At 41.3% G+C, this 24,952-nt stretch overlaps 1 protein-coding gene across 2 annotated transcripts in view; it reads left to right on the top strand.

Moving 5' to 3' along the window:
* agrn (agrin) overlaps nucleotides 1–21,087 on the top strand; it is a 268,493-nt gene extending 247,406 nt beyond the window's left edge. For both annotated transcript variants that reach the window (XM_078254428.1, XM_078254429.1), the window contains 6 exons: nucleotides 3,855–3,971; nucleotides 7,099–7,282; nucleotides 8,170–8,257; nucleotides 12,954–13,178; nucleotides 14,576–14,679; nucleotides 18,143–21,087. In XM_078254428.1, the coding sequence (XP_078110554.1) occupies nucleotides 3,855–3,971; nucleotides 7,099–7,282; nucleotides 8,170–8,257; nucleotides 12,954–13,178; nucleotides 14,576–14,679; nucleotides 18,143–18,303 (879 nt within the window). In that variant the 3' untranslated portion in view covers nucleotides 18,304–21,087. The remainder of the gene's footprint in view (nucleotides 1–3,854; nucleotides 3,972–7,098; nucleotides 7,283–8,169; nucleotides 8,258–12,953; nucleotides 13,179–14,575; nucleotides 14,680–18,142) is intronic.
* The last annotated feature ends 3,865 nt before the right edge of the window (nucleotides 21,088–24,952 follow it).

Here is a 24,952-nt window from a genome sequence, read left to right as displayed (position 1 = left end):
TGCTCCTTTTTTTTTTGCCCTTGTTAAGGCGGTTCAACTTGCCGCTTTAGGCACAGTTGAATCAGTAAACTTTCTCCACCGCTTCACACCATGCGGTTCTGCCGGCTTTATTTGCTGAAAATATGCCACTATTCCCCGACATCCGTCAAGGTAAGAGGGAGAGCTCCAGATGTAGAGGGCCAGTTTAACAAGCTGTCTTAATTTTGAAAGTCCTGTAATTCAAAAAAAAAGAAAAAAAAAAGAATCTCTCTGCCTTTCAGCTTGCTGACATACTGGAGATAAGATACTTGGTGTTGCATACAGAAAGCAAAAGCTGCTTTTACTGCGGGTATACAGTCAATTTTATAAATTCAGCCTTTGAGATGGTGTCTGGGGAGGTGGGGGCAGATAAAGGAAATACAGTAGCAGCAGCAGCATGAAGAGCGTAATGAAACTCTTCAGCCCCGCGTCTGAACCAATAAAGCAGGTACATGCCTCCAAATGAAGGCGATTTAATAGTTTGATAAGCCTGTAAGTCATCCAATTATATTACATTTTTATATTATGAACATGCACCCTGTCAACATCATCTTCCTCTAAGATGCAACGCTCTTCTGTCTTTTTTTCTCTCTTACTGCTCTGTCCTCTCTCCCCCCCCAACTACCTCCCATCGTCCGTATGGTAATTGTGTTTTACTCCAGCAACAGAGGCAGAAAATCGTATTAAAAGAGGAGAGCAAGGGAGAAGTGAATATGGGTGGGGAAGGGGGGGTGGTTGGGGGCACACGAGTGATGAGCTGAGACTAGTTATGGAGCTCAATGCAGAGACCCCATCCAGTGTGGCTCTCAGCTATTTCTCTCCTACTGCTTTAAGAACTGGGAGAGAGTTAAAGTATGCTTTGCTTAGAGAAGCCAATATCATATCAAAGGTGGTCACACACAGGCACATGTATGGATACATATTGCATGCTGGGAGTGTTCATCATATCAAAGATGCTTGGCTGCCAGCCTGATGAAGTACACACTTTTAAAGGCACAGAGAAATGAAAATCTACTTCCCCTCTCGTTCAATGGCAGCAGTCTGTAAATGAGGTTGGGTGAAGTGGCAGCGCTCAGTCTCTCATCCATGAAGTTTTTTCACTTTTCATCTTTTCTTAATGGCACCATCTGCTTCATGCATGGCCTTCTTAGACTCACTGTCTTATTTATATTCACTCTAAGTGTAAACTCACGCTTGCACTAGAGATGTTCCGATAGTATTTCTTTCTTCCTGATTCCAATCAAGTCCACCTGAACTTGAGTATCTGCCGATACTGATCCGATACTAGTGCGTTAATAAAAAAATATATATTATTATGTTCTAACAGCTGTATACTTCTAAACCTGTATGGATGTGATATGATTGCTATAATTGTTGTATGGCCTGGCTAAGGTCAAACCCTTTTGTGACACATGAACAAACACACCAGAGACAAACAGAGAATGAATGCCATAGAACCTTGTTTTATTATGTAGTTTGACAGTCAGTCATATCGGAAAAAAAGATAAACTACTTTAAAGTAGATTTTTTTCTAGGCTAAATTATGTGCTATCGGTGCATAGACTCACGTACTTGCCGATACCGGTACTAGCGTTTTAGGCAGCATCAGAGGCTTTTCCGATACTGGTATAACTCTAACTTGCACAGCTATTTTGTTGTAAGTGCGTTATATGATGTGAAGGATTCTTCACATTTCTCATATTCTATTTAATCTCACTTGTCTGTGCTACACCACAGCTATGTGTAGGTTCTTACAGATGTACCCAGTGTGTATCTGTGTGTGCATGAGAGTATATGCGTGTTTTTGTGCTGCTTGCTGGTGCTGCTTGCTGGCTCTGCATGCCTCTGTGTGCACAGACACCTACTAGTCTCCCCCTAATAACTCTCTTCCTCCCTATTTTCTTTCCTTCTCTATGATGTGCTGTCTGGAAATAAGAAATCACGCAAGGTAATGAGACAAGTCCCATTCACACCTTAGCCTATGTTTCATTTTGAGTCCTTCACTATGTCCTCTCACCCCCATTTCTCCATGCAACAAAAGCACAGAAAAAAAGGTACTTCTGCAGAGCTGCGGGCAGCTTTAAAGAAGCCAGTTCTGTAGAGAAACTTTGCCATTTCATAATCCCATACACACACACAAACAGCACTGAAGTAGAGATGCTCTTAAAGAACGTGGTTTGGCTTTCACCTCGGTCCATCTGCTGTGGGGGTGGAATGGGGTGAGAAGGTGGGAGGGAAGAAGGAAAGAAGACAGTCATCTTCGTGATGGCCATTGTTTTTAGCAACAAAGAAATGTCTTCATTAGTCTAGCGTAGGCAGGGATATCACGCCAGTGCCGCGTGGCTGTCAAAAAAGCGAGAGCAAAGACAGGGGAGGCGAGCGGTGGGGAGGAAATATACCGTAGGAGACGGTAAGGTGCCAAGCCAAGCTGTTCTTTTGTCATCTGCTCTCACTTCTTCTGTAAACAGGAACAGTCCTCTATAATAGCATAAAGTCGCTCACTCTTTCACTCACTCGCCCGTAACAACACAGACACCAACTCACTGAACATCACCGTGCAAGAATCACTCCATAGAAACAGCTGTCCTCTCTCACCAGGTGCAGACTTTTACCTGTGTGAGACCAAACAGAACATTTCATTGCATGAAATCTCACTTTAGAGTCATAGCAACGTAACTTCACGTCAGTAGTGCGTGCTCAAATTCTAGAGTGCCACATTATAAAGGTGTAACATCTCAAACAAGATGAAAAAGTCCAGGGGCACAGGTTCATATGCATCTGTAACCTTTACCTGCAGAGTGAGTGAGTGTTGCAGAGTGGTAGGGTCTACATGAAGAGCCTGAGTTGGCCACTTTTAGCTGTGGCACCGGCCACATCTGGGTCCTGCAGCTTTGGACAAGGTCCCTGCCCTGTCTTTGTTGGAAGCGGCTCAAGGTGCAGTGACACAGCCCCGGGCTTCAGCCAAGCACTGCTGCCTCCTGCTCTCCAAATCCCATTCTAAATGAAAGCCGAGTCAGTGCCAGTTTGCCTTTTATAAAGCCTGTTTATTTGGCCCCTTCCATTATTTCTCCAGCAATTGACTCACTTTAGCCCTCTGGCAATTACTGCTCTACATAAAATAAAGATCATTAATTCCTTCTTTCCGAAGTGGGCCGGCTCTTCCCTGCAAAAGAGAGAAGCGACACCTTGCTAAAGCAAAGCAATTGTCCCAAAGGTTTGGTGGAAAGAATCAAATTTCATAGCCGTCTGCCACGCAAATGAAATGCAATTAGTGTGTCTCCACACTCAACTGTTTGAAAGGTCGGTGCTTATGATCAGCCATTCATTAGAGATGTCTGTTAAGAACCATCCATATCTCAAGTCCAGCACTCTCCTGATTTCCCTTTGTAGTCTCTCTTTATGTCTCATGCGGATAATTGACCACTCTCTCTGAGAAACATAGAAATCAATTATGTTGTAATGTATCAAGTGTATTGTCATGGAAAGAAAGTGAGGAAGTGCAGTTAAAGCGTCTGCCGGCTACAATATGGATAACCCCCTTTTTTATTTTAATGGGACAATCTATATAACTGTGAGGTGTCTGCAAATGTGGTTTATTAATCTCACTCTTTATATCTCAACTAAAAGGATACAACTCATTCTCCCTGGACACAAACACATAACTCCACTCACTAAAGTGAAACCATAAACCATTTCGTCCTGAATAGAAAACCCCTCAGAGGAATTGGAGATACGTACTGAAAAGATTAGATTGGGCATTTTTTAAGTTATGTGGAGCTTTTTCAAAGTTTGCACAGCTCTAGCTCACTATACCTCTTTGTGTCCCGTCTCATCAGAACCTGCACGTAGATCTTAACCTGAAAGAGTCTCTTTTTGTTGGCGGAGCTCCTGATTACAGCCGACTAGCAAGAGTTGCTGCACTCACGGACGGCTTCAAGGGAACAATCCAGAAGGTAAATGTTTACAAGCCTCTATTTCTTGTAAGAGTATAGTGTCATTAGCTCTGCTTGTGGATTCTGCTAATGTGTGTGTGTGTGTGTGTGTGTGTGTGTGTGTGTGTGTGTGTGTGTTTGTGTGTATTATTTTAATGACTTAGGGCCCTTGTGTCCTAAGTAGTAGTTATTAGCTGTCATACTACAGACCCCCATATTAGTATCCCTTATACACTGTGACGGGCAGTGGCTCTGCTCATTTGGATTAGCATGCACTAATAATAGAATACTCATTTTGAAGTCCATCCCTTTCACTATTCTCAGATCTTTCCCTGACAGCCTTCCAGTTTTTTTTTCTCTCCACTTTCCAGCAAAAAACCTCATCTCTGAGTGCCAGAAATAACCCAGTAGAACAAAGGCAGGATGTTACTGTTTGTGCAAACTTGTCATTAGTTCTCCTCTGCAAACTTTCCCTCGACAGTTTCGAGCAAATCAAAAGCTAAATGTGGCGTTTGTCTTTCTCGGCCTGCAGGGAATAGTTAATTATGAGGAAGACAGTGTGTATTCTCAGTTTGATGTGCTGTTTAACGTGTGTTGTGTCAAAACCTAATTTCTGAGTCACATTCCTGTGTGGTAACAGTTTATGTTTAGAGGAAGAACATGTTAAACAGAAGCTACAGCATCACTGTACAAAGTGTGTTGTTTGTTCTTAGGATTTGTTGTGATAAATAGGTGTAATGTTCATTCAGCAGGAAAAACAATGTTCCGTAACTTGATGCTTTCCTACACACAGCAACCAAGAGTGGTAACTAATGATCATCTTCAAGTGTTTTGCTAAGGAGAGAAACATTAAATCAGATATATGTGACAACAAAAGCAATGGAACAGAGGTAAGAGATTTAAAAGCAAGAGAAGAATCATGAAGCTAGCCCGCCAAAGAAAGGTCGAAAACAATTAATATCAAGAACATTACATAAACACTGATCTGTGTGTGATTATACTGATTTAGCTATCTAAGTTTGCAGGCAGGTTGGAGAGGTTAGAAAAATCTAATCTGTATTTTAAATGTCCCATGGCATGAAAATTTCACTTTATGAGTTTTTTTTACATTAATATGAGTTCCCCAGCGTGCCTATGGTCCCCCAGTGACTAGAAATGGCGATAGGTGTAAACCGAGCCCTGGGTATCCTGCTCTGCCTTTTGAGAAAATGAAAGCTCAGATGGGCCGATCTGGAATCTTCCCTTTATGACATCATAAGGGGAAAGGTTACCTCCCCTTTCTCTGCTTTACCCGCCTAGAGAATGTTGCCCGCCCATGAGAAAGAGAGAGACAACATAGCTTGTAAACGAGCGAAGCATGGCAGTTGGTCAAGGCCACACCCCCACCCTCCACCTTGCCCCCCCCCCCCTTCTCTCCTCCTCAATAGCATTTAAAGCTACAGACACAGAAGTGGCACGTCCTAAGTAAACTCGTGGGACTGGCTCGTAGTGGCTGTAATTCTGCACCAAGGCTGAATTTCGGGAAAGAGACTTCAGATACAGTATTAGGGGACCACTGAGGCCTATATAAAAGAGACTTCAGATACAGTATTAGGGGACCACTGAGGCCTATATAAAAGAGACTTCAGATACAATATTAGGGGACCTCTAAGGCCTATATAAAAGAGACTTCAGATACAGTATTAGCGGGACCTCTAAGGCCTATATAAAAGAGACTTCAGATACAATATTAGGGGACCACTAAGGCCTATATAAAAGAGACTTCAGATACAGTATTAGGGGACCACTAAGGCCTATATAAAAGAGACTTCAGATACAGTATTAGGGGACCACTAAGGCCTATATAAAAGAGACTTCAGATACAGTATTAGGGGACCACTGAGGCCTATATAAAAGAGACTTCAGATACAATATTAGGGGACCTCTAAGGCCTATATAAAAGAGACTTCAGATACAATATTAGGGGACCACTAAGGCCTATATAAAAGAGACTTCAGATACAGTATTAGGGGACCACTAAGGCCTATATAAAAGAGACTTCAGATACAGTATTAGGGGACCACTAAGGCCTATATAAAAGAGACTTCAGATACAGTATTAGGGGACCACTAAGGCCTATATAAAATAGACTTCAGATACAGTATTAGGGGACCACTAAGGCCTATATAAAAGAGACTTCAGATACAGTGTTAGGGGACCACTAAGGCCTATATAAAAGCATCCAAAAAGCAGCATGTCATAGGACCTTTAAAATTAAACATTCAAATTGAGCTTCTAGGGACTTTATGTCTGACCTACAACCGTAATGTTTGCCCTAATGGCGTATGTAGTATATATTTAATGTATTAAAGCCCCTTACAATATATTTTGTTAATCAGCTTTTTACTGTAAATAAACTAGCAGAGAGCACACCTATACGCAATTTTCTGCCAAAGTTTGAATCGCTTTGAGTATTTGACATGACAGGTTTTTTTTGTATTTTTATTTCTGTCCTTGCTTTTCTCATTAGTTTGAAGTGGGCAAGGCTCAGAAAGAGAAAGTGATGTCACAGAGTTCTTTGCATCATAATTAAGAAATATTTGAATCAAATCTGATCAAACCACACACACACACAGTTCTGATAAAACCCAAGGAGGCTTTTATCCAAACTTTAGCTTAATTATTTATTCATGGATATTTATTTAAGAGAACAAAGATTTCCGGGTATTTCAGGTGTTACTCTAGTGATTTAGTATTGCACTTAAATTAAATCAAAAACAAGAAGGGTCAAAATCAGAGATGCAGATGCTGAGATATCCCGGCTTTTAGTCCCTAGTATGGGTCACACTGTAGTTTGTATACTACATGTCCCGTGCAACCAATAGCATTTTTGTGAGAGCCTCACTGCCTGGTAAATTCCCACATCTGTCAAACCCCATGCCTAAAGTTTGTAATGCAGGCTTTCTATTATGTAAGTACATTATGTACATCATCAGGGTTATTTTCTCAGATGTGAAAACACTCCTCCAAAGCCACAGAAAACATTACACAACTGTTTTCACAGACTGAGTTGTACTCAACATGACTAGTAAGCTGACCTTCTGTGTGTAACCTAAAGTTTGTGAAAGACATCGGAGTGCACCTTTAACCCTGTGTTTCCTGCTTCCAGATCATCCTGATGGGTACCACCATCCTCAGAGAGGAGAACGCCCTGCGCTCCAGCAACATAGCCATGTTCCAGGGCCACCCGTGTTCCCAGGAGCCCTGCCACAACGGCGGCCGCTGCAACCCTATGCTGGACAACTACGAGTGCGCTTGCCTCAGCGGTTTCTCAGGGGGACGCTGTCAGAACAGTGAGTATCTCTGGCCAATCGCTGTTAACGTCTATCCTTACAGCCATATTACATTTGTCCTTGTCCTACTTTAAGTTAAAGAGCCCCAGACGATCTTGATGCTTAAATACATTTGTTACCACAAATATCTTTGTAACAATCAGTATGATTGGTCTACATGTAAACCAGTGACTAGCAATGCTGGCTTAAGATCACCTTATCATGGCAGTGTGAAATTGTAATCATTGTCACTGTACAAATTGTTCTATTTCCTCATCCAACATGATTTTGGTTTTACTTTAAAAGGATATGTGGCAGCATTTTGGCTGCTTTTCGTAAATCGTAGTATGAGTGGGACTGAAATCAGCGATACTTTATGTAACACAGCTTGTTCTTGGCTTGCCTCAGTGGAAGGTGAGCGTCTCGTCTCATTTGTTTTCTGCTAAAAAGACCTTTGTTTCCATTGTGTTCCCTCTCGCCAATAGTAATAATATCGATATAAGACATGTGATGTCGCTTTTATGTTAGGGTAATTATGTATTGATTTCAAACTAAAGCGGCAGTTATGAAAATTATGAAATGTGTCAATTGAATATTCATGAAAAGCTCTTTTCAAGAGTTGCACATCCCTTTCATCATCTTCATGTCACCCTGCCAGACATATACTCACTCTGGCCCGATCTGTCTTACATACTCAGTCGCTGCCTTCGCCATTAACCTTGTGCGTGTGGCTGGCTGTCCCTTTTACGTTAATTAAAACTACAAACGCACCAACACTCCCCCCTGTCCCATTTGCTCACACTCCATTGCCTTCAGCTCTGATAACTGAACCCTCTGTCTTATTGATTGGCGTGATCTCATCCTCTGAACAAATCTCTTTCCCCCACCCCTGCCCCCTTCCTTCACAGCCATCTACGAGAAGTCTGCCGGAGAGACCGAGGCCATTGCCTTTGACGGACGGACGTTCATCGAGTACCACAACGCTGTTACAAAGAGGTAAGGAAGAGGACAAGGGGGGCATCCTCATCTATTCAGCTTCATCCAACATATCCATTGTAATAGCTATTAGCCAAATAACCCCTCTGTCTATCCATCTCCTCCCTTGGTAAGCTGTGATGATGACAGTGTTGATGATATCATCAGTGCTTAGGCTTCAGGGTGAACCAGGCGTTTGGCTAATAACTTACCCTCCCCCCCACCGTCCACGGCAGTATTGCTCCGCTTCTGACAGGATTTCACTAATTAGCGAGACAGTTAACAATCACAGTGTTGCCCTGAGCATGCTCAGTCAGCTCTGTGGTCTCCAGCTTAGCACACATGCATTATTAAACTTTTTATTCTATTTTGAATGTGTGTATGTATTTTTTCCGTAAAAAAAAGCATCCAAAGACAGGTCCAAATTATTGAAGCGGGTGTAAAAAGAAATCCTGTCCCTTTAGGCAGATGATGAGACATTTTTATTTCTTCCATCCATCTACAAGGTTGGCAAGGAGTGTGCCTCCAGGTTGGCATAAACAAAAATGTTTATGTGATGAACCTGAAAAGACATCAGGCATATGACTCTATATCGTAGTCTCACAGCTCTTCACACCAACACTCTGGCCTGCAGATCATCACACTCCCATGGCAACGCACAACTCACGCCCACTCAGAAACAACTGGCTGGAGAACTCTGTCGGATATGTGTGTGTCGTTATGTGTATATCTTTGCTGTTTGTCCGTGATCTCAGCGTTCCAGTTGTGTGACTTTTGTCCTGTCCATCAGTCTGACCTCACTTGTCGTTGTCCACACACGTGTTGTCTCATATAAATGTCCTTCACTGTCTTTCCTTTTCACTCAAGCCAACTGACCAATGAGATCCCAGAGTAAGTAGACTTTATGACTGGGTATTTGCCCCAGCTTCAAATCAAGCCCAACTAACAGCAACAACAAAACATTTTTTGATAGTTAACCCAATTGAAGAGATTAAAGTACATTCAGTTGCCAGTCATAACTTCCACACAGAAATCATCATCAATCTTGACCGTATGAATTAGATTTTACATTCAAGCTCCATATCCATGATTTAATTTGACAGATTTCAATATTTTAAATTCATTTTTGCAGTGTCATTAGATCCTTCTTTTGATTTCCAGTGCAAAAGGAAGCATGAATGTGTGCATGATCAGCATTGTGCTCAAGCCTCAGAGAAAATGAATTGCTGTACTAAGTGTGCAATATTTTATGCATGGTTGTAACTCGTTCATAAACTAAATGAATTGCCATACACTTTACGCTGAATCTGTTGTATGGGAAATGAACAAGACCCCTTGAAAACTGCAAGAGGAGGACATACTAAATACCCCTTAACCTAGTTTCTGGTGCCTGTAGAGTTACTGCTTGGAAAAGCCCTCGGTCATGACTTAGTTATTAAGGGGTTTTCTTCCAGCTCATTAGCTTGGTAAGTAACCTCTTTTTTAAAAATCCCACAAAGCGACGAAGCAGAATTCAGCTCAAATCAAGCCGACTGGATTCAGCCCAGAGTTCCAATCCATGCCAGGGCTTCTGTCATTTCGTTTTTGCCAGATCTCTAACTGTAATTGTGAATAATTACGCAGTCGTTCCATACAGAGAGGCAGTGACATGTTAATCACAGATTTGTCTCCCTTTGTAGATTAGACCTCCAATTGAGATCTCTCTGCAGTGTGTAGCCATGGGCATCAATCTCACTTCGCAGGAGGGGACAGTGGTCCTTAGAGCCAGACTGTCAAAAGTTTAATGGATGTCACATTTACTAAGACCCACAATGAGTGTGAATCTAAGCAAAGTGGAGCCCTGGCGCAGCACTCGGAGGGCGGGCCGATCAATTCAGCATGATCTGATTTTGTAAAAGGAAATGAAAACATTTCTCGAGGATCCATTAAGAGCTGGGTGAGGCCAAAATGTCAAGCGCTTGAGTTAATGTTGCTGTTACTATTTACAGCACCCTTTTGATCACCCGTCCTTCACCTCTCTGCCCATATCTGAAAGCTCAGAAAGATTTGCTCAAGCCCCATTATTTCAGTGACAAATCATATCTGGCCTGGACTCTCAACTGATATGGCGCTTGACCCCATTTTTTTGACAATTGCCCAATTTTTCTCACTCACGGCTTCCATCTCTAGACAGAAGGTAATTGCTGCTGCACTGTGGCCTGCAGCGGCATAAATAAAAAGGAGTTGTTAAATAATTGAATGCTGACTTAATGTAGCCTTTGTGCCTGTGTGGACACCGACCATAAGTTAATATTAAGTTAATCGTGATGCTTATATTTATAAAATAAAAATTAAAAAAATGCTTTATCTCATTTTTGTGCATTAGTCATCCATCTTGATCCAACAAGTTCCCTTGAGAACCTCCTTTTATGGTTGCGGTGTGATCAGGGCTAAGCTACACACTTCCTATGATCACACAACAGTTGTTATCGACTGTTGGCATGGTCGATAACTCTGTAGTAGAGCAGATAAGTTATGCTTTTTGCAGCTCCCGATCTAAACTAGACCACTGTGAGTCTCCCAGTGGGCTCACAACATCCTACCTTCCTCCCCTTCCTTCCTTCCTTCCTTCCTTCCTTCCTTCCTTCCTTCCTTCCTTCCTTCCTTCCTTCCTTCCTTCCTTCCTTCTTTCCTTCTGGCCTCTTGCGCTTACACTGCATGCCGTTGACTTTCTCCCCTGCAACCCTTAAGTCCTGAGTCTCTGGAGAACCCATCTGACCAGAGGTGAGTCTCTCAAAAGCTTTTAGACTTTGTTACTGTCCACTCGCCTCTCGCCTCATCCTCCCTTCCTCTCCAGACAACCTCTCGCCGACCTCTCACAGGGCTAAACCCTCCTCCGCAGAGACAACATTGTTTCCATTATTGAGATAGAGTTACCAATACGAATCACAAAGAGCCTCTGCTTCAATTAATTCTGAACTTCAGAGCTCTGATAACGGCACAAAACCAGCCAGAGCTGCAGCTTCTTTGCTGTCCTCCCCGATGGCTTTTTATTATTCTAAACACTACTGCCACCTAGAGTTGAAATGGAGGAAAGCACTCTGGAAAGCCTTCTGAGATTTTTAATACATATAAGACAGTGGATAAAAATCCCTCTATTTACAAAAAGAAAGGGCAACACACCAGCAAATCTATGAAGTCAGTGGTGTATATGAGATTTAAAAGGCTGTGCGCCAGCGTTGTTTTATTCATGATATATTCAGCACTTTTAATAACCTTGACCTTATCACTGACAAGCCGCTCCGATGGAGATTTATTGGGCCCTGTAAGCTCTTTGAGGGTTTGCCAGGAGAGGCTTCACTGAGCTGTGTTTGTGTTTTTTTTCTCTCTCTCTGGAGAAAAAAAAAAAGATTATCATGAATCATACTTTTTTTTGTGTTCCTGTGTACCTCAGCGGATTTGGTTAATCAACGGGGTCAAAGTTTCCGACCTAAGCATGTTTTTGAAGCAGAAATTAGTTTCTTCTTCTTGATTATTTCCACGCTTCTGCTGAGGCGAACCAGCATTATTGTTGGCCTGAGCTGTCAAAGTCAATTTACCTTAGGCCAGCACTTAATAAACTCCTAAATGGAATATCATCCCATTGCTTCTATACCCGATCCTCGTTTTATTCTTGCCCATTAATGAAAAGAAAAACGCTCAGAGAAAATGGGGACATACTTCTTACAGTGTAAGGAGAAGTTGCCATTCTCAGTTTCTCTGTATCCCCTCCCATTTCCTGTCCTCTTTGTACTCCCATGAGCCTCTTTGTTTGCTGTGCTGACTCCTTTGTCTTGTCATCTGTCTTGTCTAATCTTTGTCTCCAGCTCGGTGCTGCTGCTGTTTTTTTAAACTCCACGTGTCATTGGTTCTTTGTCATACGTGCCCTCACTTTGTCTTTGTCTTTGTGTTTAAATACCCTTTGAAGACAGTGGAAGTAGATCCATTTGGCAGTTGTGCAGACAATTGCACAGATGCTGACTGATGACACGCACACACAATCATACACACCCACGCACATTTAAGATATGGGTCTCCGGATGTCTACTATATTTCTGCTGGACTCACAAAAACCAGAGGGACTTTGTAAGTGTGTTTGTATGCAGGAATGGATGTGTGAGGGTGTTTGTGTGCGCATACATACAGTAAAGGCACATCGCGGTGTGTATTTATCTCACACATCGGTGACAGTGACATACGGTGCCACGGAAAGGTGGAAGTCGCCAAGTCTCTGCATCCACATCACCCCCGCAGTTGTAGCAGTCAAGAGACTGGAGATCAAACAGCTGCCTAAACAACACACTTACACACACACACACACACACACACACACACACACACACAGAGCAACACAGGAAGCACTGAGTAGCAATGCAGTACAGGCTCAGTAGGATGTAGGAAAGCTGATAGCAAAACAGCCCCCTGCTATTACTAAACTCAGTCTGCATCCTTAAACTAACTCTGTTAGTGTGAGGCTGTAGACTAGAGCTACAACGCTTTCTGGCTACAAGTGCTAGCATACAGAACCATGTGTCATTGAATCATGGGTAACGTACCCTGGTGGTAACAGCAGAGGTTTCTCGCTTCACAACTACAAAAGACGCAAGCACCAGTTGAGCTGTGTCAGCTACGCCACAGATTAGTCCTCCTTTTGATGAATTGGACCAGAAGCTAACTACTGTATTTTCTGTTCTCATAGTGAGAAGGCTCTACTGGTGAACAAATTTGAGCTGAGCATCCGGACGGAGGCAACCCAGGGCCTGGTGCTGTGGAGCGGGAAGGGCGTGGAGCGCTCTGACTACATTGCCCTGGCCATCGTGGACGGACACGTCCAGATGACATACGACTTGGGCTCCAAGCCCGTGGTGCTGCGCTCCTCGGTGCGTGTCAACACCAACCGCTGGATACGCATCAAGGCCAGCAGGTAAGATGGGAGATGGCAGGTAGGGATCAGTGGGTGAAAGCGTTTACTGTTAGACCAGGATTAGACTTAATCCATATTATGTTTGTGTTGCTGCAAACGGTGTGATCTCTTGCATGAATTCTTCGCTACACAGTGATCCCCTGCACTGAGATGACTCTGATTAGTTTCAGATTAAGGTTATTTTCATGCCTGGTAATGCATGAGGATGACGCATTGAGCATCGAATTGCTTAGACACGTAAATGAATGTTCAAAAGGGAAGAACATGCAGCAACATCCTATCACATTTTGGCACATTATAGGGAATGTATCCAAGAAATAAATGAATACAATGAATTCAAATTTGTAACAGTATTTATAGTAACACATACACTGTACACATACAGTACAGTGCTCATTACATACATTTATCCTATTTGAAGACTAAATATATGCAATATGCACCCAGAATCAGCGGAAATAATAAAGATCTTCAAAACTACACAGGGACCAGAAGATCATGCTCATATCATGTCAGTTGACACTGTGCTTTAGTAGTGTACATATTATCATATTGTGCATACTTATGTACACCAATAGCATGTGTACATAACTAAATAATAGGAATAATAACACAAGTTTTAGTTTAGTACATGGATACTCATTCCAGATGTACAAAACAAAAACAAAGCATATAAAACTTGTTCCCACACAGTCATGTCACATTAATGGATTCCTTCATTAGAAACAAATGAACTGCCTGAACTTTGAAAATGACCCACTTAACACCTTCCACGCGATCTCTGCTATATATCGCTGCTGAACATTTGCTTTCAACATGGCTTTGAATGGACGTACGGGGTATAATTAGATTGGCTTCATCGTGGCATCATCAAGGCAGGAATAATCGATTCTCGGAAAAGCCGCTGCATCCGTTTCAAACAGGGATTTGGCCAAATCTCATCCCAGGCTTACAGGGAGACCACACGAGATGCTGGAAGATGACATAATTTGGATGGTGAAGATGGCGTAAATCGCAGCATGTGGCATACAGTTCACATTCTATATAGATATCTGTGTTTTGCGGCTTGCCTTTAATGACACTGTCTCTGTTGGAAACCCATTAAAGTAATGCTTTCAAATTAGCCCTGTCGTCACAATTCTTAAGTGTGTGCTAATGCGTAGCGCAGAGCCACCTAAAATGATTGGTGCTCTATCGGCATCCGTTAGCTGGTAGACAGGCACATTTAGAACGCTGCTTGGCAAATGCCGTTATGCGAGTGCTTAGTGTGCTGGCAGTGGAGCAATGTCGTGATGCTTCAGATTAAATGAAACTGCAATTTACAGCTGCTCGGCATGACAAGCATGCATCAGACCAACTTCCAACTGCATCTCTCTCTTTTTGTTTCTCCTCCTCAGAGCACTAAGAGACGGCTCTCTACAGGTTGGCAATGAGGCAGCGGTAACAGGGTCGTCGCCTTTGGCAGCAACACAGCTGGACACAGACGGAGCGCTGTGGTTGGGTAGGTGCCCACACGTGAAAAAAAGAAACGAAAACATCATTCAGAACTTGAAAATGTGTCTAAAAATGCCATACATCAAGTCAAAGGAATACTTGTAATTCTGCACTACTCTTTCATCCTAGCCACTGGTAGAAGGCTGCCAAAAATGAGCAATGAACTCATTGGCATTGCACAGGATAACAAAAGTCTGTGACAGAGGAGAAAGATTGCGGTTTAGGCAAAAAATGTCCAAGCATATTCAGGTATTGAGTTGAGAAATGAAAGGCTATCTGACTAATTCAAAAGTTGTCTGCGCTCCTGAATTGAAAATGACCAAAGTCGGTCCGTTATCTACCTCTTCAATTGGGTCTGAACTTGGCTCAGAGAAATCGTTTTTGAAAGAACACACACGGCACGGCGGGATTGAACATCCTGAGGAAATAACATTGAAGACAAGGCGGCGAAATATACTCAGACTCTTCTTTAAAATGCGCAGTGCAAGGCGGTGGAGAGGCAGGTTTGAGAGGAGAAGCAGCCTGAGTGACATTTAAGAGACACACTGCATGTAGAAGTGCGCTTGTGTACTGAGGTACACGGATATAAGCGCACACACACACACACACACACACACACACACACACACACACACACACACACACACACACACACAGGGAGGCAGTGCAGTGGAACAGGTGCTGAGCGAGCCCTGCAGCAAGAATACATAATCCTCACACAGCCCTCCCGTCGAGAGCCCTTCTACTTTTTGAATCCCCTTTTCACTGTTCATCATTAATTCATCTGTAACTTGCATGAAATTAGCCCTGTCGATCCCGATTCTGAGGCGCATTACGATTAAAGGGGGCAGGGACAGGGAATGTAAAGGTCTCGACGGGGATATGAACTCTCAGATTACAGACAGATTAAAAGAAGAGAAAACTGGGGAGAGAAGGGAAGATGGGAAATGTGGGGGAAAATGGAGTTGGACTAACATGAAGCAAAGAGAGAAAGAGGATGCTGGATAATTCTGTGTGGATAACAGAGAGAGAGAGAGAGAGAGAGCAGGGATGGCAGCCAGGTAAAACATCAATACCTAGGGTCAGCCTCGCTCCCAGTAAGAACAGATCTTATGAAATTCTGAATAACAACGTTTAATGCTGATTTATTGAAAATGACACTAATGACTACTGTGGGTGTGCTGGCTCAAAAGAGTAGCTCAAAACACCATCAAAAGTTAAAAAGGAGGCAGTCACACACCCAGCAATTAGATCATCAAGTCTCCACAAAAAGATGTTATGAGACTTTGTTGTAAAAAAATTAAAAAATTAAAAATAAAAAGAAGCTTTGGCTGAAATGGAAAGTACAAGGGACTAAAACATTTGCTTTGAAGTACAAATCCATGATATATATAGATAAAAAAGAGAAAGTTCTCTGCGCTTCTGTAGACCACAACAATCCGGTGCAACCAAGGCAGGGCAAAAATGGTATAAAGTAACAAAAAATAGCCGGTGCAACACAGATGTCTTCTTACTTGACTAAGTGACAGTGACTAACGTTTCGATGTAGAGTTACATCTTCAAGGATGTAACTCTACATCGAAACGTTAGTCACTGTTTTGCACCTTAAGTAATAAAACCATCAAGTAAGAAGACATCTGTGTTGCACCGGCTATTTTTTGTTACTTTACACCATGATATATATATTTTTATATATTATTGATTTTATATATCAATTTTTTATTTGTGTTATATTTTTAAACATACAGAACAGACAAACGCAATCGAACAAGAACAACAACCCTCTCCCACCCCCCACCCTCTGCGGTCTGGAGGAAAACAAAAACAAACCAATAAACCAAAGACAACAGAAATCACACCTTGCATAGTCGCTCTCCTCTAGTTCTTGTGATGCTGAGGTCATTAGGACTGATACTTGTGCTGCTGCGTTTTTCCACAGGTCTATAGTCGATGACTTGGCTTTGTTAATCCTTGCTGTAGAGAGCTCGAGCAAAACTATGTCCAGGAAGTACGCCAACCACTGGGGGTGGGGGGTTGCCAGCGCTGAGCTATCATTTTCTTGGTTGCGGTTGAGCCGGCTAGCCAGATCTTCCTCTGTCTCTCCCAAGTAGGTGTAATCCAGAGTCATCATTAAGTAACAAAACAATCGGGTCAGTAGGAATTCGACATCCTATCACATCAGATATTACTGATGTTATTTTATTCCAAAACTCACGCACCTGTTCACACTCGTAAGTTCCAGTTTGTTCAGAATGCTATTTGGTTTGTGGTGCTCACAGCACTGAAACGTTCACTATCAGACACACGGGAAATGGTTTATTTCAGGTCCTTGGTTTGTTTGTAATAAATAGAGGGAGAAGTGGGTAGTCAGCAGAGGTAACCAACATGGATGAACAGCCAAACAAAAGTGCAGCACCTATAAGTACTTAAACTTTAAGAAAGAGCTGTCACACTTCTGAATACACTACTTGATGGACAGGTGATATCTGGGCAGAGCACAGCACTGAAGATGGATACAAATAAAAAAAAATAATGAGGACGTTAGGTATTCATAATGTTATACTCTGTCATCACCTTTTATTTGTAGCACATTTTGAGCACTTTATCTTAACTTACTCTGGCTGGTATGCAAGCTTTCTGCCTGTCCCCCTTTGATCATGGTGGTTTGACAAATAAAGTGTCAACCTGCCATGTACATCAGCTGGTGGCATCGTGCGAAAACTGAAATACAAAGCATGACAGAGACAAGTGACTGCTTCAGTAGCAGAAAAACATTTTCTACTATATTTCTGGGACAGCCTTTTGATGGCATTAGCCAGGTCTAATTTGTTGAAATCCAAACCGTTATCCAGATTTTTGATCTTTCATGCATTTTACACAGGAAGGTGAGTTTACTAGTAATGGGGAGTACTCAGCCTATGGAATGTCTTCACCCTTGATGATGTCATCAGGGGATATCTTGGCTTGAGCTTCAATATTAAACATTTTGACATAAAGCCTGTGTTACAAATTGGGGGGCTAGAGTATGAAATATGTCAGGGAGAGCCTGATGAAACAAAGCTATTGGCTGTGTTATGGGATATGTAGGAACTAGCGTTGTGGTTGTTGTGCTTGACCTATGCTAAATAATGCAGTAACCCTTTAAAAAACATAATAGTCGGCCAGGTTGGCTCAGACGCAGAGGTCCAGGGTTCGAATCCGATCTGGTAGAGCGAGCGCCCATATACAAAGGTTCAGTCCTCGACACTGCGGCCGCTGGTTTGGTTCCGACCTGCGACACTTTGCTCAATGTCATTACCCCTCTCACTCTCCTTTCAAGTCTAAGCTGTTCTGTCAAAAATAAAGTTCTAAAAATGCCACACAAAACAAAATACACATTAGTTGCTACTTTAGCGGGCAGAACGGTAGTTTGGAGTGTAGTGTAGTAGCTGATTCGTCATTGTTTAACCTCTGCCTCCGTCCCCCCTCAGGTGGTCTAGAGGAGCTGGCGGTGGCCCGTCGGTTGCCCAAGGCATACAGCACCGGCTTTGTTGGCTGCATCAAGGACGTGGTGGTGGACGGCGTGGAGCTCCACCTGGTGGAAGACGCCTTAAACAGCCCCAGAATATTACACTGTTCCGCCGCCAAATAACCCAGCAGAGACAAAATATTAGGAAAAACGGAAAAAAAAGAAACCCTCCCACTCGCTCCCTCCATAGCACCCATGTCTCCTGCTGTAATTATTTTCTATTTTTGTATACTTTTCATCGCTTTTATATGGAAAGAAAATGAATATGTTGTTTTAATTTTTGTTTTATATATTTTGTTCTTTTCTTTTTATTTTTTTATCTGCACCTCCATAAACAGAACACACTTTGTTTTTTTCTTTACTGCCATGGTCCTTCATCTTTTTTTTCCAAAAGCAGGCATCTCTGTGAAAAAGAGATATTTTTATTCTTGTCAGTTTTGTTGTTTAAAACAAATGCCAACTTAAAAAAAAAAAAAGAAAAAAAAAAAAGAAGAAGCCTGCTCCTTTTTCTCGCTCATTACTTGAACACTGGTGGGCCTCACTAATGATCTCTGGTTACTGCCTTGTCTTGGTGCCATATCTATCATCCACATTCCCCCAAGCATGGCCGATACATCGATGAGTACATAGACATACATTCCCCCCCATGAGAGCTGGTACACAATGTGTGCAGCTCTTTGATGCTGCAGCCAGCTGGCGTCTCCAGTCAAGAAACTCTGTAATCAGCCCCGGTAGCCCACTGTATTTTCCTAATGGGACTTTTTAGATATCAGTCAAAGCTGCTACAGTGAGAAAGTACACAGTCGAAAACCACTCCATCAACCCCTCATCTCACAGCGCCAAAAAAGAAGAAGAAAAAGAAAAGAAAAAACTCTCCACTCAATCTGAATCCCATCAGAGCCTTTAGTTTTGAAATATGACTCACTAACACTGCAACCCTACGTGACGGAGAGAGCGCTGCGTTCCACAATGACTCGCATTTCATTAGTCATAAGTCAAAACATGAATAAATGTTATAAATATAGAGTATATAAATAATACCTGAGACTGTGAATATGTAAGATGGGTTCTCTTTGGAGAATTGTGCTTCTCATGTACTATTGTGCGTTCTGTTTTACAATCCGCAGATGAACTAATAATGACCACTATAAATGCATGCACTTCTGCAGTGTTGGGTTGAATCTGGTTTTTGTTTGTTTTATTTACGTTTTTTTTCCAACAACAACAACAAAACGTACTAATTTGGAAAATGTCACTGTTTGGGGGTTTGTTTGTTTTTTTTTGTTATGACTAAGGTTCCTTTTTTCTCTTATTTCCTCTGATGTGATTTCAGAAACTACAGAGCTTGGAACCATGTTTTATATTTGTTTATTCCCTGTATCTTTTTTTTGGTTTCTTTATTTTTCTTTGGGGCAGTTAGTTTTGCAGGACCTGGAGTGGTGCATAGGGGGAAAAGTTGTTACCATATCTGACCTTAAGGAGGTGCTGAAAGCAAAGACTGAAGAAAAGGACAGACAGAAAGGAGGCGAGGAGGGATGTTATCATGGGGAGAGCTACTACTCTTGGGAATGTCCCGTCAAACAACAGTCAGTCGTCAACACAAACAAACAAAAAAGCTTCAAAAACTCTGCCTGAGACTTAATTTCTCTTCGTATTTGACCTAGGAGCATTCCTGGAGGATTTTCTTTTTTTCGGCTGTTAAGAGAGAGAGAGACTGTGATGTTGTTGTGACCTTTTGAAGCCATAACAGCCACAAAAATGGGAAAAGATGCATAATCCTACAGTACCTGCAAATTAACATAGCAACGCATGGGTTTGTGCATTACTAGTGCAAATTCTGTAACATTCAGTGAACTGATGCAACGTGGAGTCGTCTTTGCTGAACCACAATGAGCTGCGATGACTGACTTAAGGACACTTGTTTTGATATGAGAACTTTGGCAATATTCTAAGACAAAATCATGCCTGTTCGTGGTTGAGTATCAAATGGTCTTGTGCTATATATTCTTTTTTTTCTTAAGTTCTTAATTATGTTTTCCTTCTTAAATCATCAAACAACCTGTTTTTGTACAGCCCTGCAATTTTTAAGTGTAAATTTAGCAAATGTGTTATCTGTGGAGGTTTATGTTTTTAGTAATATACACTGGAACCATGTCAGACTTGTCCGTTCGACCACACGATGATATACTCATGTACATGGGGGAGGGATAGCCCTAAAGCTATAACTGTGTTGTGTGTAATCAAGCTCCGAGTGTCCATACCAGACTCTTTTCTGGGGTCCCAAGACATGTTTGAATTCCAGCACTCACTCTATTAACCTTAGACTGGTCTTATTTTACCACACTGTTCTTTGCATTTGATCCATTCAGGTAGTAACACTTAATAAAGAAGAGATTCCTGTGTATTTGGACAGACTCGAGAACAATAAAGACAATTGCAGTCTATGGTTTTGGTGGAAACTATTTGCCTTAAAAACCGGTCACCTCGACTCTGAGAAGGTGACAAAGACGCCATTCATATAACTGTTCCTTATTTTAGCCAGTGTATTAGCCTCATCCCCATAATGTAAATGAGTAATACATAATAATAATAATAATGATGATAATTATATTAGTAATAATGCTCCTACATAAAAAAAAAAAATCCCAGGAGGTCTCTGCAAATGTCCCCGCTGGCTTTTTACAAAAAATCTTCTATTTACTGTTTTTGAATCTATTTTCTGTTCCTTATTTATGTCTACATGTGGATTACCCTCCATGTCTGGCCTCTGTAAACTACTGTCTGACTGCGCAAACCTCCTCAAAGGGCAGTGCACCGAGTAAAGAGTGGCATGACCTGAACATTACTAACTTTATGACCTTTGTCTTGTGTTCCTACCACCATGAAATAAAATGTCAACCAAATGGAGCCCATCCTTGTCAGCCTTCTTGATTTCATCATCATCTGGAGTTGATTTGCATTTCGACAACTCTTTAAATGGTAAGGCTGGTGCTATTCTATATTTTTTAGAATTGTCAACAAATCCTGTGAAAATATCAAAACTAAGAAAGTCTGTCTCTCATTGATTTCTAACTTCCATACCCTGTCAGTGGCTCTCAGCTCCAAGCCCAATCATTCCTACCAAAGATGTCAATGTTTTCAAATAGGTCCACAAATATATTCCTTTTTTTTTTTTTAATGGCTCAGTCATTCACTAAAGCAGCTGGGCACTAGTTTTTAGCAAACATTACTCAAACAGGAGTAAATAGTGCATTTTTGAGGGACTATTTTCAGCTGTGGATTAATGCAGTAGTGCTCAATGATTTATCACACAGCATGTTGTAGTGACTCAAAAGAAACTACAGTGCCCATGTTAAACATGAAATTGTATTCTTAACTCAAGGTCCACTTACTAGCTTTTCCCCAAGCTTTCAACCCGCTGAGGAAGAATTTGAGCTGTGGAATGGTCTTCATTCCACATCTCCAACAATGGAGCGCCATGGCACAGCGCAGCTACATCAGGCTTGTTGCACAGATGATACTTGTTAGTCGGGTCAATTTACTCTTGGATTTCACAGGATTTGTTTCTAGTAAGACAAATATTGAACATCATCAGCCTTGTCCACAGAGACGTAGTAGTTTGACAAAATCATTTTAACAGAAGGTTCACTTTTTCGTGAGCTTTAGAGGCTCAGTTGTCATCATAGGCCATTGTCAGACCAGAGAAAAGGTTTACGATCTTCCCCTCCATAACAGTATATGACCACCTGCTGTCACATAAAAGAAATCTCCATACGTAAAGACAATTGAACCATCCCATGACTAGTCAGCAGACTATCTGCTGATGAAGCCCATGAGATCTGGTTAATGCTCTCAAAAAAGCTATAGCAAGTGGAACTCAGTAGACTAGAGATTCTTGATGACAGGCCAGAACTTGAACTTCATTTACTCATATCTTTTTCCTTAAACCCTGGGGCTGTTCTAATAATAAATAAGACATTTGATGCATGTCCAAGTCAGTGGCGGTAAGCTCTTGTACAACTTCTGTAGGTAATGAATGAGCTAATGGAAAGGAAGAGAGCCCCCAATGGGTATTTTCTATACAGTATATTTCCAGGTTCAGATCAGTTGAAATTGCAATAATTTAAGTACAATTTGGTGGGAAAGCTCAAGTATCTTATGAATTCACAGTGTCAGGCTTTTATTCAGTGTTAGCTTCCAGGCACCTGCAACCATATAAGCAATCACAAATGAGAGGTTTCTGCTCACATTTTGATTGAAACATGTATTTTTCCGAATCAAAAGCAATTTAAGTTGTCATGCTCATACACACATAAATAAACAGCATTTCTGGCTGCATTTACTTGTTACTATATAACTCAAATCACCTACAGTAATCTCTAGTGCCCTACTCGTTTATTGAAAGCCTGGAATTCAAGAGAAAAAAGCAACTGCTGCACAGCTTCATACATCATTCAGTACATCCCAGATCTGTCTTGAGTGTTTTCATCAAGCCAGAGATTTAATGAGTTTAATTTGTTCCTTACTAATGACAGAGAAGGACACTGTATCTTGTGTTGTGTTAATTAAAACTATGAAATGTTGTAGATTATATAGTTTCACTCAGTGAGGGATCCTTCTGGGGTAAGATCGTTTTCAAGTTAATAAGCATAAGTAGTTTGATTAAAGGGTTTTCCAGGAATTAAAATTAAAACAAAATACGTCATCCATATATAGAACCAAATAATGAAATAGAGGATCATTGCTTAGGTGATACCAGCGGTGGAAGAAGTTTTCAGATCCTTTACTTAAGCAAAAGTACTAATACACACACTGTAAAACTACTCTGTTACAAATAAAAGTCCTGCATTGACAATGTTACTTAAGTAAAAGTATGTAAGTATCATCAGGAAAATCTACTTAAAGTATTAAAAGTAAAAGTACTCCAAGTATGCCAAATCCTCACATTTTAGAAACTGGAAACGATCAAAACAATTCTGTGTATAATCGGCTAATCATTTAAGCTGGATTGGTAGGCCTATATATTGTTGGGTAGTTTAATTTATAATAACACATATTAGTATTTTATATAGTATTTTATAAACTACATGTGTGTTTGTGTGAAAAAAAAAAATTAATTTGTAAAGTAACTAAAGCTGTCAGATTAATGTAGTGGAGTAAAATGTACTTTGTAATTTCCCTCTGAAATGTAGTAGAGTAGAAGTAGAAAGTGGCATGAAAAGAAAGGACTCAAACAAAGTAGAAATACCTAAAATTTGTACGTAAGTACAGGACCTGAGTAAATGTACTTAGTTACATTCCACCACTGGGTGACACCCAGGGGAGCTAGAGGGTTAGAGCGGTTCAGGGTGGAATATGTCTTTCGGAGGATTTAGGATTCACAGGACCAAGGAGACACGGAAATGCATGTGTGTTAATTCATGTGTTGAGCAACTGAATGTGCTGTTTTAAAGTGCTCATATTATGCTCATTTTCAGGTTCATAATTGTATTTAGAGGTCCTACCAGAATAGGTTTACATGGTTTAATTTTCAAAAAACACCATATTTTTGTTGTACTGCACATTGCTGCAGCTCCTCTTTTCACCCTGTGTGTTGAGCTCTCTGTTTTAGCTACAGAGTGAGACATCTCACTTCTGTTCCTATCTTTGTTGGGAGTCTCACATGCACAGTAAGTTCTGCTAGCTAGTCAGTTGCAGAGTATGAGGACATGCCATGCTAGCAGCTAGGCGAACATTATAACATGTGTTGCAAAGTGACGCACATTCGTCACGGAAGTAAAGGCTGTTTGGAGCAGTTTGTGAACAGTGTTTTCTGTTGGAGATGGTAAGTCCCTTTGGGGTGGACTTTGGGCTTTTTCACTTTGTAAACCAATAACGTGCACAAAAAGGAGATATGACACAATAAAGGAAAGGGGAAAAGCCAAAAAGCATAATATGAGCACTTTAACACATGTTGGGGAATGCAGTTTGTTGAAAGGTCAAAGTGGAGTTAGGAATTATGTGACAAACTCAGGCCCTCTCTGGATGAAATTTCATCAGACCTTCCAACCTCAGCCAAACACAGGCCCTAGGGTCCACGACATCATCTGTGAAAGAAGAAACTGTTCTTAGAAAATCACTGTATGATCTTCAAATAATGTTTTCTAAGAAATGTTGGACAGTTGCTCCTCAAAAATAAGACCTTACCATTACCATACTACATTTCACCCCCTTTTGTGACCCCCTCTCTCACAGCTTTTTATGTCCATGTGCTAATAAACATTCTTTTTTTTTCTTTGACGAGGCTCCAGCTGTCCAGCTGCATCACACTCAGTATAAGTCCTCTTTGTTTCCTTTTCCAGATTTTTTTCAATCTTTGGACGGGCAGATTTGCAAGTCTCAAGGCAAAAGGGGTCAAAGGCCACGAGCCTATAGAAGCTGCCACCTCAGGGTAGATGGGACATCCTGGTTTCCATTCCCCTGGGTGGGAAACAAGGCTTTGTGCTCGTGAGTCTTTTTGTCCCTCCTAGACTCAACAGGACATCAGTCTGCATGGTGATAAAAAAGTAAATGTTTTAGTCCAGGAACCTTGTCACACTTTTCCATCCCTAAATTCACCACTAATTTAATTTTACAAATCATGTATATTTTACATCAGTTAATAATCAAGCAAACGCCACTATTTAATTTTAGAAATTTGTTTCTATTCTTCCAGGCATCCATTGTTTTCCATTAATTTCTGTATAGTATGAAAATCAATGCTGACCAAATCACTTGCATCACCATAGAGCAA

The sequence above is a fragment of the Sander vitreus genome, chromosome 7 (assembly GCF_031162955.1).
Source record: "Sander vitreus isolate 19-12246 chromosome 7, sanVit1, whole genome shotgun sequence".
Lineage (NCBI taxonomy): Eukaryota > Metazoa > Chordata > Actinopteri > Perciformes > Percidae > Sander > Sander vitreus.
Note: the sequence above shows the minus strand (reverse complement) of the source record. Positions and strands in the feature narration are given on the sequence as shown.